Below are 15,169 nucleotides of genomic sequence, written 5' to 3' on the forward strand. Positions count from 1 at the left end.
GCGGATGTATGAGCCTTTGATGAAGAAGAAGATGGATGGCTATTCATAGGGGGTTGCTCTAACGAGCAGTAACAGGAAAGGGGGCCGGAGTTGAAAGTTCAGCTAGCATGTGGAGAACTCTATGTTCTGGTGGTGGTGTTGCAGATGCTTGCAGTGAAGTAGGCTATTTTAGCATTCCAGACGTGAGCTATGCGACCTCTCAAATGGCAGAGGCGTGACATCTTAGTAAGGTTGCCGTCAAGACTCTTTCCAGAGATAAAAGGTGACTCTGATTGGAACATTTCAGAGGCAAATCATTTGCCAATACATTTCTGATTAATTAACCTGCTCTGTTTTAGAGGGGCAACATAGCCTAGCACTGAAGTAAAAGATTCTAAAGGGTGGACCAATTGTGATCAGAGTTAGTAGAGACCTTTTTAAGTCACTGGTGAGGGAGGGTGGGTGGGAACTTGACATGTGTGAATTAACATAATAGGCATTTAATTACCTGTATTTTGACTTATTGCTCCCTTATGCAAGAAGAAGGTGTGACCTGTTAAGGGGTTAAATGAGACTGAATAGCATAAGGCTTTCATGTTTGGAATGAATTTTGGCTATGGGCACATCGGATTGGTCAGCCCAGTTATTTAAGTTCCCAATAATGACCACATTTTATAAGTAGACGAGGAGTTGTATGACGTTGTAGGAGAAGGTACTGTTGAAAGGCAAGCAGGCGGTAGGGCATTGGTAGATGATGAAACCAAGAATGGTGAATGGCTTGCTTTGCTTGTGCAAGCTTTCAGAAAGGGGGTTCCATGTATATAATAGAGGCCATATCACCTACACTACCTTAATGATTTTTTTTAAAGACTACAAATAAAATTGAACGCAACCATGTATATGATTCTTGGGTTACTGGTTTCTTTGAGAGAGGTTTTAGTAGAGTATGGGCCTCATCACAAGTTGGGCGGTAACCCTGGCGGTAATTATCATTACCGCCAAACCCACCTGACGCTATTACCGCTGGATCACGGGTTTGGCGAAACGGTAAGTTCCCATTCCCCATTGGGCCCATTCAGGAATTCCCCATTCCCCATTGGGCCCAATGGGGAACTCTCAGTGGTATTGCCGCCTCCGGTAATAGCACAGTAAATTGGCAAAATACCAACGGATTTGCCCCCAGCTAACAGTGATCTGTGTGATCTAATAGCATTACCGCCGCATTTAAGGGTTACCGCTAGACTCGTGATGAGGCAGTATTTCTACAACAAGGGTGTTCAACCTACGGCTCACCATATGTTTAGGGCTGCAACTGCCATGATCCCCCAGCATTGTCAATGATGGCTAGATCTGATGGGAGTTGTAGTCCTAAACATCTGGAGATACCGCTATTCTAGAAGAAGGGTCTCCAAGCCCAATCTTGAAGGACTAAATTAACTCGATGTTTTCAGGAAATTGACATAAAATACCTTACAATGCAGAAGATATGAGCATTTTCATCATCTGTGCATATCCTAAAAACCTACTGTGTCTGTTGGTCTCGAGGAACACACTTGTAGACCCCCAAATAGAAGCTCATGAGTCGGGTGATGCATTTCAGTGGCATAGTTAGCTGCACAATGCTCATTGAGCAGTGTACTGTTGACCACAACGTGGTCTGAGAATCAGGTTTGCTGAAAGGACTCTACAGGGGTAGATAGGATATGTTGAATACAGAGAGGTGGCGAGAAGCAGGCGATCAATCTAGGTACAGTCTTACTTATATAGAAACTGGAAATGGTGGTTGAGTAGGTTGACTGAAGGGGGCAGAAGGCTGCAGCAAGGAAGGGCTCTCGAGGCATCACTGCAGCCCATTCCACAGGACTGCACAAGATAATCATGGACTCTTCTGCAGTGCCAGAGGTCCTGGATGAAGCCCCAGTTAATAATAACATCCAAGTTGACTGTTGTTCTTGAAAATATGTGTGGTTACCAGGCTTCTTTTCAATTACTCAAAATATATTTCATTAGGCCTGGGCCTATGATACGCTATTATCAGTCTTTGAACAATATTGACATCATGGTGCACAAGAAGATTACTTTAAAAAGCCCTTAAGTAAAGCTAATACAATGATTGCCAACAGATGGGAACAGAAAATTAGAGCAATGGAAACTGAAATTATGTCTACAAATTCCATACTGATGCTAGTGGGCGTGATTCATGTTTCCTGAAGCACGTTTTGGGGTCCGATTTATGTTGAAACTAGATTATTTTCTGTATCTGCTTTGGTTCGAGGGGATGAGGTACCGAACCTCTTAGTGATGTCTTGTCACCATAAAGCCTTTCAAAGTGCACGTATTATGACAGTGCGAGTCCTAATGCCATATTGACAAAAGCTAGAGTGGTCATGGGAAACTGGTTACCAGCATGATTGACCCACAGACCCATGAAACAGTGCCATAGACTATGATTTGGAACACAGAGGAGATAGCTACGTCATGAACTGCATCATGTCCACATTAGAGGGACGAGGAAAGGATGATTGCGCGAGGAAATAATCCCATACAAATAGGTATGGACAAAGAACCAAATGGCTTGAGACACGAAGACTAAAGAAGGAAGCGGTGTCCTTATTTGGTTATATGTCCGAAGGCTGCGCGCAAAAGGTAGCAAAGCGGATTGCAATCTCGGGAGTGCAAACATTTGTGTGCAGCCCTCTCCCCTTCCTTGTTGGGGGATCCCGAACCCCCAGCCGCTACCTGGCACCCTCTGCAGCTCTCAACCCACTCCCATCCCCTCCCCCACGTACCTGCTGATTCCATGCATCCCCTCCCCCCGTCCAATTATCTCCTCGCCTCATGCATCCTACCTCTGCAGGAGTCTGTCTTGATACATTCTGGTTTCACCATCAATGCCCTTTGACAATGCTTGGATTTGACTTTTATGGACTTCATTGATTCACGGTGCGTCACCCTTTCTCAACTCTCATGCTGGATTTCCTTTGCATCTTGTACTCATGGTGGCCCTGAATCATGCTGTTCACATCTTCATCTTGAAACCTGGCTTGTATTTGCTGTTCTCTCGCAACATAGTCAGTCTCCCCTCTAGCTTCTCCACTTTTTCATTGCTCACTCTCTGTTCTCTCCTCCTCTCCCTTTCTCCCTTTTCCTATCTCCTTGCTTTACTTTCTTCTATGCACTTACTCTATCAGACTTGTCCCTGGACGTAGTATGATAGCACCCTTGTTTGTCTCCTACCCCTTCCCTACTTGTTTTCTACCCCCTGCCCACTCCAGCACAATCTGAAATGTCGTCAGGTCTAGTATGTAAGTCACTTGTTGTGTTCCTCCCCTCCCTTTCTGCACCCCTCTCCCTCACCTTTTGTTAATCTCCAACTCTACTTGAAATGTCATCAGGCCTAGTACGGTAGTCGCCTGTCTGTCTGCATTTCATTCCCCTCTCCCCCTCCCTTCCTTATCTGTATCTTAGCTCTTGCACTATCTGAAATTTTGCCAGGACGACTACGATAGTTAATTTCACATTCTTATTGTTCATGTCCTGTAAGATTGACATTGTATTTTCCCTTGTTCCCTCCCTTGCCTTGAAGCGCTTTGAAACACATTGTGTATAGGCGCTTTATAAATAAACTATCATATCATATCATACTTTGACCAACGAAATAGAGGGCTGTGAAGGAATATCCTTACATACATCATACAGGGGCAATCATGGTAAAACGTATACAACAATAGACGCTGGTTGATTTGATAATCGTAACAAAATGTTCCAATGGAGCTGGCCAATATTTTAGGGTGTCTTTGAGCGAGCTAAATAGATTGTTGGTATGTGCTGCTGACTATCACAAGAACATACTCTTACAATGATCAAGACTATAAACAGATGTTGGCGGTCTTAGGAAAGATTGACTAATGTTTAATTGGCCTCTGCTTCTTCATTCAGGTGACCTCCTCATCATTATGGCCCAGGTGATTGTGGCCATCCAGATGGTGCTGGAAGAGAAGTTTGTCTACAAGCATGATGTGCACCCTCTGCGAGCAGTCGGCACGGAGGGTAGGTAGTTGGTGCTCAATGTTCAGCTGGCCCGACCCAGCTACCATTTTCCATGGCATATTTTCTCTGAATCAACAAGAGTTACCTAAAAGAAAAAGAGCACCAAAAGCAAACACCCTCTGAACATGTGTTAAACCTAAAGGGGACAAAGAAAATGAAATAGACCACCCAAGTAAAATAAATAAGCTAATAATGTCACCAAGATCATTTCCAAGAACATTTTATGAAATATATTTTCAGTGCATGCTCACATTTCAAAATACGCTACATATGAAATTGGAGATTGGTCATTGTCGACGTTGGAGATATTTTTCACAACGAGATTCTGATTGAGAACATTGTCCAAGGAGTAAAGCTCAAGTTGTCTATGATGTCACTCAGCACCCGAGGAGGAAAATATTCTTTGTTGATGCCTACCTATGTACGCTGTTGCACATGGCAGGCTGCTGTATCCCGCTCCCCCCTTGAGGTATTCCCGTAGGCAAGCAAAGCAAGGAGTGAGGAGAGAGCCATGGGACACCAATAAATCGACCAAAAATACTGGGTATCCTTCTAGTGTACCTCTCCAAAAACCCATATAAGCATATGCATTTGAAAGTCATTTGTCTCCTGACTTTCTGACATCCTCCCTGGACTCTCTCATTGGCATGCCCCGCCCAGTCAAAGGAAAGGGAAAGTGATTGGCACGATCAATATCAAGTCTGTACTCCCAAGCAAGGGTGGGAGTTAATTGCTGAAGGTTCCGCCTTTTTGACTCAATGGATTCTTTGTAACAGCCAGTATATCTGAGTTGGCAAGGATCCAAAGTTCTGTCTGCCAGAATGATGAGGGGGCAAACTCTGTCAGTAGATCATTTAATAAGGCCCACGACAAGTAGATAATCGGTAGGCGGAAATGTAACTCACAACTGTCAATGCTTCGTGCATTGCCCAACATTCTATGATGTAACTGAGAATTCCATGGTGCATTGCACAAGGGGCTCTTGCTCAGCATGGCATGCAACCCTTACTCAGGGTAATTTAATATAGCATGTCTCCCTGTTTTTATAAAACAGTGTCTTATCTCTCTGTAAACTGGACACTATTGTCTGTCATAAGTATCATTTAATAAGGCCCACGACAAGTAGATAATCGGTAGGCGGAAATGTAACTCACAACTGTCAATGCTTCGTGCATTGCCCAACATTCTATGATGTAACTGAGAATTCCATGGTGCATTGCACAAGGGGCTCTTGCTCAGCATGGCATGCAACCCTTACTCAGGGTAATTTAATATAGCATGTCTCCCTGTTTTTATAAAACAGTGTCTTATCTCTCTGTAAACTGGACACTATTGTCTGTCATAAGTATTTCCGGCATGCATTCATGACTGAATAGATCACACAAGTACCTTATAGCAGCACACTGTGGCAGGACTAGACATGAATTCCACCTCCAACCACATTAAACTCATGCCAAGACAGCAAATACATTGACCCCATGAAATCTATAGCAATTTTACAGCATGGTCTCCTAAACCAATCAACGATCTGCAACGGAACACATCTTGTTGTCCAGCTTCTGTCAGCCGTGGTACACACCACATATCCTTTAACTAAGAAGTCCACCTCTCTGTCTGTTGACGCCACCAATAATGATCTCTCATATTTATTTTTGCCACCGTAGCCCCATAGAGCCATTCATGGGCAATATTCAAAGGTTTGTGGCACAAATCTTTGATCGCACCTTACCACTCCTGCCTCAATGGAGAATTCGTCCAGCGCCTTGATGCATGGTGACACCTCTATTCACACACACTTTTCCTTGGACCACCCTTTCCAAACATACACCAGTACCACATCGTCAATCAATGCCCTCGTCCGTGCCTTTTTCGATATGACTCAACATACATTTCCCACAAATGCTGCCATCTCCTCCTCGCAAACGATGCAAAAGTCAGTTTCACGTAGGGGAACCAGTAACTGGGACAAACAATTAGACATTGCCTTCTCTGCCCCTGTATTCTAGTTTATACATAAATCTAGACAACTTTGAAGCTAGCCAAGCCAGTCTGCCCAAGGTATTGTACTCTCTTTCGACTTGTAGCACCTTCAACCGACCTTTGTGATCGGTATGTATCGTGAATGCAGTGTCCCATGAATATGACTTGAAGAGATGTCCCACCCATACACCTGCCAAAGATTCTCCAAAGTATCACCAAATAATGACCATACACCTGCCAAAGATTCTCACTCTATCACCAAATAATGACCCATACACATGCCAAAGATTCTCACTCTATCACCAAATAATGTCCCATACACCTGCCAAAGATTCTCACTCTATCACCAAATAATGACCCATACACCTGCCAAAGATTCTGACTCTATCACCAAATAATGACGCTGGGCCAAGCGTTGAGTACAGGAAGCAAAAGCTACAGTAGCTTCTTTACCTGCTGCCCTTTAAGCAACTCCCCCCCCCTACCTCCGCATCCATAGTCCCTACGCATTGCTCACTCTCTCGGAACACTTGCAAAATTGTCACAGTCCTGATAACATCCTTAATGCAACGCAAACCTCACCCGCCTGTGAGCAATCGATTCCTACGTCATCGATTTCCTCCCCAACTTATGTAAGGGTTCAGTCAATCCAGTTACGAATTTTTGATAGTACCCTCCCAAACTCAGAAAGGGTAATAACTGTTCCCTGCTCTGTGGAGCGGGTGTGTCCCTTGTGGACTTCACTATAACATTCCTCGGCTTTACCCCAGAAGCTGAAATCACATGCCCAATGTATCCTATAGAGGCGTTACGGAAAACGCGCTTCTTTTGCACGCACCCCCTATTTCGTAAAATACATAAAACTGTCTAAAAGCATGTTTTGTGTTCCAATAGTTTCCCCCAAAAATAATAATGTGTCCCGCAAAACAACCCCCCTTGCATGTGAGGCCAGATCCAACAGTAGTCTCCTGAAATAGTGTCACCTATCATGAGTTCCAACACATGAATCAGGATGCAGTACATTTGGAGGGTATGTTGCTCTTAAATATAATGTGGACAAACATTTTGCTCTGCCTACTGGACTTGCAATGTTGTCAGAGGGTGACAAGCCACCCAGTATGGAGGCATTGAGTCCCCGGCGTGAGGTTTGCATGGCATGCTGAGCAGGATCACCTTGTGCCACGTGCCATGGATTCTCGCGAGGTCATAGAATGTTGGGGAAGGTATGATGAATTGACAGTTGAGGGTTATGTTTCTGCCTGGATGTTATCAACCTGTTGTGGGCCTTAATAAATGATCTATAGATTTCATGCCCTGTCATGAGCCAGGGTTAGGTGTAAATGTCCTGTCCTGTTGACCATCCATGTATGCTGAGAGAATGTTGGTGCTTGGAATGATTGACAGCTCAAGAGATCAAGAGAATGTTAATGGGTGTTTGCTGGTGAGAGTTCTGTGAGTGCCAGTTGGAGGGCCTGACCTGGTGTGTGCGAGGATGGCCGCTGGGTGGAACGTGTTTGCTTTGGCACGTGAATGGTGCTTGCGCCGTGAACGACAGGGTGACTACGCAGGAAGGGCCTGTGGAGCCAGGGGCTGATGATAGTTTTCTGATGTTACAGAGAGTAAGGGTATGGAGAAGAGATCTGGGGCTGTGTGCCGGCGCCATCTTTCATGTTTACAATTAACGTAGCACGGACACACCGTCTCCTCTGGTGGTGATGCAGTGCTGAGGTAGCTAACAGCGGCTGGCAAGGCAGCACCAGAGGATGGGTAAACACTTAGCATTGGCCACACTGATGGAGCTGTGGCATCACATGGGAAAGAAAATAAAATCCACAGTGCAGTTTGTCATGGCTGCTTATGATCAGTCAATATGATCAGTCACATCCCCCACCACCGTTCCCGGCTTCTCCTGGCAAGTGAGAAAAAACTGAAGGGCAGGTTTTCCATAAACCCCTAAGACCTGAGGGAAATAGAATAATATGCAGGAAAAAGGGTCTAGACGTATCAATCAAAATAGAGAACTATTTAATGTATTCAACCTGAAAGAATAGGTTCAATCTGAAATGTTGATAGCATAGAACAATACTTCTAAGCAAAAAGACTACATGGCCTTATGGGAGAACCACAATTTCACAATTCATTGATAACATTACATAATATTATTACAAAACCAAATAGTAAAAATACGTTATCTAATCCCAAGCAAGTGACTACCACCGTGGACTATTCCAAAATTATTCAGTGCAAGGAAACATGACCTGCAATAATTGAACCTCAGAGTCACACTACAAATTAGTGTGAGCATTAACAAGAATTAAAAGAGATAACCATGGCTTTAGAAATGGCTCAGCATGGAGAGAAACAATACTTTTGACTTAATGCGTCCAACAACTGGCCATGGGGCAAGACCGACGGGTTCTCCTGGCAATCCGCTCCTTAAGTGGACATTTTGGAAAAGGAACTTTGATACATATCTGGCATCCATGAACGGTGAGGCGTACAAACCTGAAAAGAGAGCCGTGCTGCTGAGTAAATCTTTGGAGGTTCAGACAGTGTCCCTCGTTTGCCTAAAGCAGAGGGTGCACATGGAGAAGCATTGGATGTGTACTAGGGGGCTTTGGGAAGGCCGGAAAGGCATTTTGCAGGACAGACTGATATAATGTTGGCGAGGCAGCAGTTTTGCACCTGGCATCAAGGTCCTGAGGAGTCTGTTAAAGGGTAATGTGGCAATTATATACCTGTGCCAGGCTAATTATGAATTTGAGGGTTAGACTGATCAATGCATCAGGGATCAAGGTCACAACAAGACAATTCAAGAGAAACCATTGAGTTGCAGAAGTCCAACTCTGGACCAAAAGATCCACATTGCCAAAACTATGGAAGTGTCGGCGAATAGCATGAAAACACTGGATAAACAAGGACAGCTGGGGTCCCTGCACTGCAAAGTGTGTGACAGGATACAGTGCAGAGCTCCAAGCAAAGGCAGTGTGGGTGACTTTAGACATGGTGCACCGAGTAACCTTGATCCAGCAGGATTCCTCCAGTGTGGTAGCAAGGGAAACATAGCCACAATCGAGTATTGACAGGCCCTGGAAAAGGCTTTCAAGCACTCTAGACACTTTGCGCTGGTATGACATATGTTTACAAACAATCGTGTAAACACAATTATCCAGGAAGATTTTGATGAAGAGGAACACATTGTACTCATGGTGCGGGCATCTACTGGCGAACACAGGAAGAAGCCTTCCAAATGTAGGGTTAAAGGGGGAAGATTCAGGTGGTAGAATCAATATAATCAATGCAATCCCCCAGGATACTTAGGACCAACAGGAGCTGATCGCAGCGGGGGATCATCCCCAGGCAGTTTGAAGGGGATCAGATAAGATTGGGATCCTTCTATGCAAGCCTTGAATTCAGAGGGCATCCAGCTGATGACGGCGTATGCGTAGCTAAGGAAGGTTTCGACATCTTGTGTTGGAACACCCAAGCCAGGTAAAAAATTAAACTGGATCCGTGCAGCAAAGAAAACATTCAGGTTGTTGTCTCAAATGTGAAACTGGAAGATGGGCTTGGGTACCACGTAGATATCTTTTCTGAAAAGGTTGGGGCATTTTCCCCATATTAGGTGCCAGGGTGAATTTTGCCGCATTATATTTCGATAGGTCGGAAAAGGCACACTTCCCATAATTTGAGATAAAATGATTTAGGGACCTAGAGCACTTAGTGAGTGTGATGTTTGCCTTGGCAAGTTCATCAGCACATTTTCTTAATTTATACCAACAGAGTCAAACGTGAGGGTCAGAGGTGAGTGAGCATCATTGAGAATGTCTTTCTTGCCCACGACAAATGGTGACTTTTTTAATGCGGAATGCCTTTTTTGACTTTTACGATTTTAAAACTGGACTAACACGGCACCAAACCCTTTCTCGCACGGGCACCCTAAAAAGAGCTCTCATTTTGCTCTGATGGCAGATGTGCATGTCCTAAAATGGAGTGGGAGGCCCATCAGTGACCCCTGTTCCCTGGTCACAGGGACCGCCAAACATCATCTTTTTGTCCAAGCATTCTAAAGGCCATGGGGGGTGATGGGGGGAGACAACATTGTAATACATAAGCAGAAATGCCTCTATGCATCCAGTAGTTAGCTCCTTTTTATCCTAAGCAGAAGGGCTGAATCCGCTTCAGAGAATGACAGTGACACAGCTGCATTAGCTAGGATAAAGACTTCAGCCGTAAGATAAGTATGCCTTGTAGAGACAAGGACCTACGGCAGTTCCATGTGATAATGTCCCCGCAAAAATGTTGCCTATGCCGTTTCCCAGCGACTATATGTATGGGGGCAATATTACCTCATACCCCTACGGCTTGTCATTGCTGTACAACAAGGCGCCTGGGTCTTATGGGAAAATCGTGAAGGCGAAAAATATCAAACAGTGAACATCTTCTATGAGAAAAGTGGAATCTAAAACAAAAAATACTGTTTACTAGAATAGAATTAAAAATACATCATCGAGTGGTCCCAAAAAATACTGTCTTAGATTGTTTTTTAAAAACAAAATGGTTGACCAAACTCCATCCCTGATTGTGTTCGCCTTTTCCGAAGGGTGGTGGGAGTAACCTCTGTTGACCCTTGCACGGCTTTCCCTCAACTATTGCCTACTTGGCAATGTTCATCCTGGCTTCCAAATTCCGTTTCCCATTTGATTCAGCCATCAGCTGTTTATTTAAAAATGAAATGTTCCCATTTCTTCTGCATTTTCATGATTTGATGTTTTGAGCATTCTTTCCTTTTCACTGTAGCTATTGAGGACCATCTTACACCCTTTTCCTTTCCTTTGTGCCTTGCAGGGTTCTTTGGGTTCGTGATCCTGACCCTTCTGCTCATTCCCATGTACTACATTCCAGCGCCAGGCTTCAGCAAGGGCGACCGCCCTGTCCTTGAGGATTCGCTGGATGCCTTCTGCCAAATGGGCCACCAACCGCTCATCATCCTGGCCCTGCTGGGCAACATCAGCAGCATCGCCTTCTTCAACTTCGCCGGCATCAGCGTCACCAAGGAGATCAGCGCCACCACGCGGATGGTGCTCGACAGCCTACGCACAGTCGTGATCTGGGCGGTCAGCCTCGCGCTACGCTGGGAGACGTTCCACGGACTGCAGATCCTGGGCTTCATCATCCTCCTGGTGGGGGCGGCCCTTTACAACGGCCTCCACAAGCAGTTTATCTGCCGGCGCGAGTCGGGCGACAGTGCTGAAAGAGAGAGGCTGTTGAATGGGACCCCCATCAACGAAGGGACTGATGAAGAGAAAGATGCTATGAACAGATAGTTTGCTCTTTTTTTACATTTTTTAAGGACTTTTTTTCTAAAGTGCACAAAATGACTGATTAGAAGGAGAACGCTTTCTGTTCTGCTTGGACACAAAACTGTTCACATGATATCTGGCGTATCATACGCTGAACTAGCACTCTGTACTGGCTTGGGTCTCTTTGACCTAAAATATTTGACCTAATCACATTTGATTGAATTTATTTGACCTTTTCTTCGGTCTAAAATGCGCGGGGAGACCCCCACAGCCTCCTTCCCCGACTTCCCCTCAACCTAATCTATACCCTTACCCACCCACATATATATATATTTAATTTATTTTGACCTAAAAAAGGTACAAAACATTTGATCAAATGTTTTAGGTAACATGTTTTTAGGTCAATCATGCCAATACCTCTGTAGCTCTCGCTAGATCGCTGCCAGAGCCCCCTGCAAAATTCTTTAGGTGGTGGTGATAGCCTGCGGCTTCCATGTAGTTAGTGCCACGGTTCTCATGGGAACGACGTTGTTCCATCACCAGGCTTTATTTCATACATTTTTTCGCTGAGGATTTTCTGCCAAAAAAACTCAATGAAATATATGGGGGGTTGGGTAAGGGGAGATAAGGGGTAAGGTGGGGGTGGGGAATAGGGACTAGATAATAGGGAAGGAGGGGTTTGGAGAGGAACCTCCCCAAATAAAAGAATTAAAACTTTTTAAAAAAGAATTTCGGCAAATGATATTCTGCAAAAAACTCAGCAAAAACAAACCTGGTGATGTAAGAACAGCTCTCATACACTCCCTCACTCACACTCTCTTTCTCGCTCTGCCTCTCACTGTGTCACTCTGTGTCTCAGTCTTTTTCCAGGCAGGCGAAAGTCGCTTAGTCACATGTGCACTTACTAGAGACACTCCAGTCGTTGCTGACAGCTGTGTGACAAGAGGAAAAAAATAGATACTTTGGGGAGAGGTGGCCCTGCTATTTGCAAAAGCCAGTAGTAAAAGAAAGGACTTTGATTAATTGTGATAATATTGTAAACTGATTCTATCCTTAGAGTGTACAATGTTTATTGCTAACAATCACTTCCAGTAGGTCAGAAAAAGAATGTTAAACTTGTCTTACTGAGCAAGGCGCATTATCGAAACCTGCAAGAACGATAGATGTCTTTTTCTGATTGAAGGTTATCATTCCAAGATGAACAGTCTGGAGCCTTCCTATCTAGCTCTTGAGGAAGGCTAAATAGCCCCAGAGGATCTTGGGAACGTAAGAAATAACCACAGACCTTTGCATTTGACGAATACGTCTGTGATGAAAGGGTTGCATGCTTGGTTCACTAAGTATATGATGCACACTGGGGCTTGGTGCACGTTTCATTTTTCACAGGAATCAGCCTAACATTCAAATGTTTTAATGTTGAAGCATATATACTGATTTGAACAGCCTAGATTTAGATGTGAAGCAAAATGGCTGTGACATTAATGATTCTATTGGGGTCTGGCTCTCCACAGGATTGCAGCTGGGTACCAGGATAATGGTGGCTTTGCACATGCTCAGTTCCCAAAGCACAGACATCCCAAGAGAATTATACGCTGTATCCTTCGGCGCGTCTGACACTGGTTTTCTTGGCCTTCAGAGGGCGCAAAAACATGTCCATATAGGTCCCCAAAGTACCCTACTGAACTCTACAGATGAGGAACGTGGTACAGGTTTTTCTCTTAGAAAGAGCCAGTAATTGTTGCCTTCATTTACACATACCACTAACAATGATCATTGCTGACGTGCACCCAAACCATAATCACTTTATCTATCAACATTGTCTAACACGTGCCTTTTGGCTCTCAATCAGAGGGCACGGCAAGCAGAGTACTTTGCACCTCTTATCATGCCGTAGAAAGAGAAAAGGGATTTTCTAGAAAGGTTGAAACCTTTGTTTCCTCTGCTAACAGTTACAAGGGAGACCCTTGGTAATGAAATGTCAGACATGATGGAATTGTGAGAGTAGTTATCACATCAACCGCAATAGCTGTTCCATTAAGGTCTGATTTACAAAGGGATTTTTCCATTTAAAAATGCGCAAATGGGAAAGAGTGTAAATATGGGAGTGTCCAATTCTCAAATACGTCTCTTCTTTCGGGACGTCTTTGATGGACACGTGCATTTTAAACGGTTCCCCCTTTGGATGGTGTTGGCTGGGTGGCCTTATATATGCATTATTGTCGTACCAATGCCCCAATACATTCAAACAAAGGCCATGCTTTTTCCTGTGCCCATGTGAAACAGGTGCAGAGTCAAGCTCAATGCACAAAAGGAGTGTTCTTGATGCTTCTAGGCATTACCTCAGACTGCTCAAATGTATTCCTACCCAACCTGCCGGACCCTTTAATGCCCATCACGCAGAATGAAAATCCCAGCATGGTAGGCTGGGACCTTCTGAATTCAGCAGGCTTCATGTGGATGGCTGTACCCTAATAATACCTAAGTAAGAGAACAGGGCTTATACATAGGTATTCATGGGGTCCAAGCAGTACAGCCTTGGACTGCTCACCTTGCCCACAATGTGCAGGAAACCTTAGGGAATCCATTCACTTGTGCATTGTGCTTAGGCGTTGTGGATAGAGCCCTAAGAACCGGCACACAATTGAAACTTGAAATCTCTGTTAAGGAAATGGCACTGTACGAAAAATAAAGGGAAACTTGACACTCAAAGTGACTTAACTCATGTGGTCTGTGCTGATTTGATGTGATTGCCTGTCTGTAAGTTTAGCAAGAAGTTTTCTTCCATCACAATTCCTGGGAAATCCAATAAAAGAGGGACACCAGAGGATGAGTAGTGACCGGGACTGGGGACTGTAAACATGTGATCGTTGGACTTCCCAGGCCTCCTGGAGCTTGGTCAATATTAATTGGAAGACATGGAAATAGGATCAAACGACAAGAATAAGAACCGGATCACCCAGGGAGGCAAATATGCAAGATGGCGTGTAGGCAGCCAATCAGTCATCCTGGCAGAAGAGAAAGCCTTGTTAAAAATGGCAGAGGGCAATGATTGGGTGTAGGACTTTGAAATAAAACATACTTTTCTTGATTGAGTCACACATTCATCTTCATTGAATGCTGGTAGGTGAAGGTAAGGAGAAATGCAATTAGAATAGAGTTCAGGTGGATGGCCACATGGAATTCGAAATATTACTCTCCACTAACAATGTTTCTGGACACCTATAGGACACGCATTTGCAATCCAGCAGATTATACCTGTCCTATGTGAAGCAGAGCTTCAGGTGCACCAGAACTATTTGTACCAGGAAAACTCATACCATTAGAAGTGGTAACGATAATTAAAGAACGTAAAACAAAACCTGCACACCCATGAAACAAAAACAAGAAGATTACCAATACTGTGCCATCATTCCTAGTCATCTCACAAACACCCCTCAAGGCCACATCATATGGGGATGACATCCTCTGTGGCCTCTGTACTCAAAACACTTCAAACTGAAGCCCTCCTCCCTTACCTGACAATCATCAACAGCTCCCTAAATCAGAACACCTATCCCTCAATCCTCAAGACCAGACAAATCCTCCCGCTTCTCAAGAAACCAACTCTGAACCCTGATGACCTCAGCACTACCACCCCATCACCCATCTTCCCTTCCTAGGTAAGGTCCTTTAGAAAGCAGTGTCCATGCAACTCCTCCAGCACAACAAAGCCAACAACCTCCTTCTGTCCTAACAATATGGCTTTAGATCCCAGAGGCAGTACAGAAATGGCTTCCATCAAGGTCGATTGACGATGCCCTTAAAATGCTTTATGATGGCCATCCTTGCCTCCTAGTTCTACTTGACCTCTTAGCAGA

The 15,169-nt window shown here is 44.4% G+C and overlaps 1 protein-coding gene across 1 annotated transcript in view; it reads left to right on the forward strand.

Moving 5' to 3' along the window:
* Positions 1 to 14,030, forward strand: part of SLC35F6 (solute carrier family 35 member F6) — a 185,133-nt gene extending 171,103 nt beyond the window's left edge. Inside the window, exons 5-6 of the mRNA XM_069605616.1 lie at positions 3,919 to 4,029; positions 10,858 to 14,030. Coding sequence (XP_069461717.1) covers positions 3,919 to 4,029; positions 10,858 to 11,336 — 590 coding nt within the window. The 3' untranslated portion in view covers positions 11,337 to 14,030. The remainder of the gene's footprint in view (positions 1 to 3,918; positions 4,030 to 10,857) is intronic.
* Positions 14,031 to 15,169: the final 1,139 nt, after the last annotated feature.

Source organism: Ambystoma mexicanum, chromosome 4p (assembly GCF_040938575.1).
Source record: "Ambystoma mexicanum isolate Mex_15411 chromosome 4p, UKY_AmexF1_1, whole genome shotgun sequence".
NCBI classification, from domain to species: Eukaryota; Metazoa; Chordata; class Amphibia; order Caudata; family Ambystomatidae; genus Ambystoma; species Ambystoma mexicanum.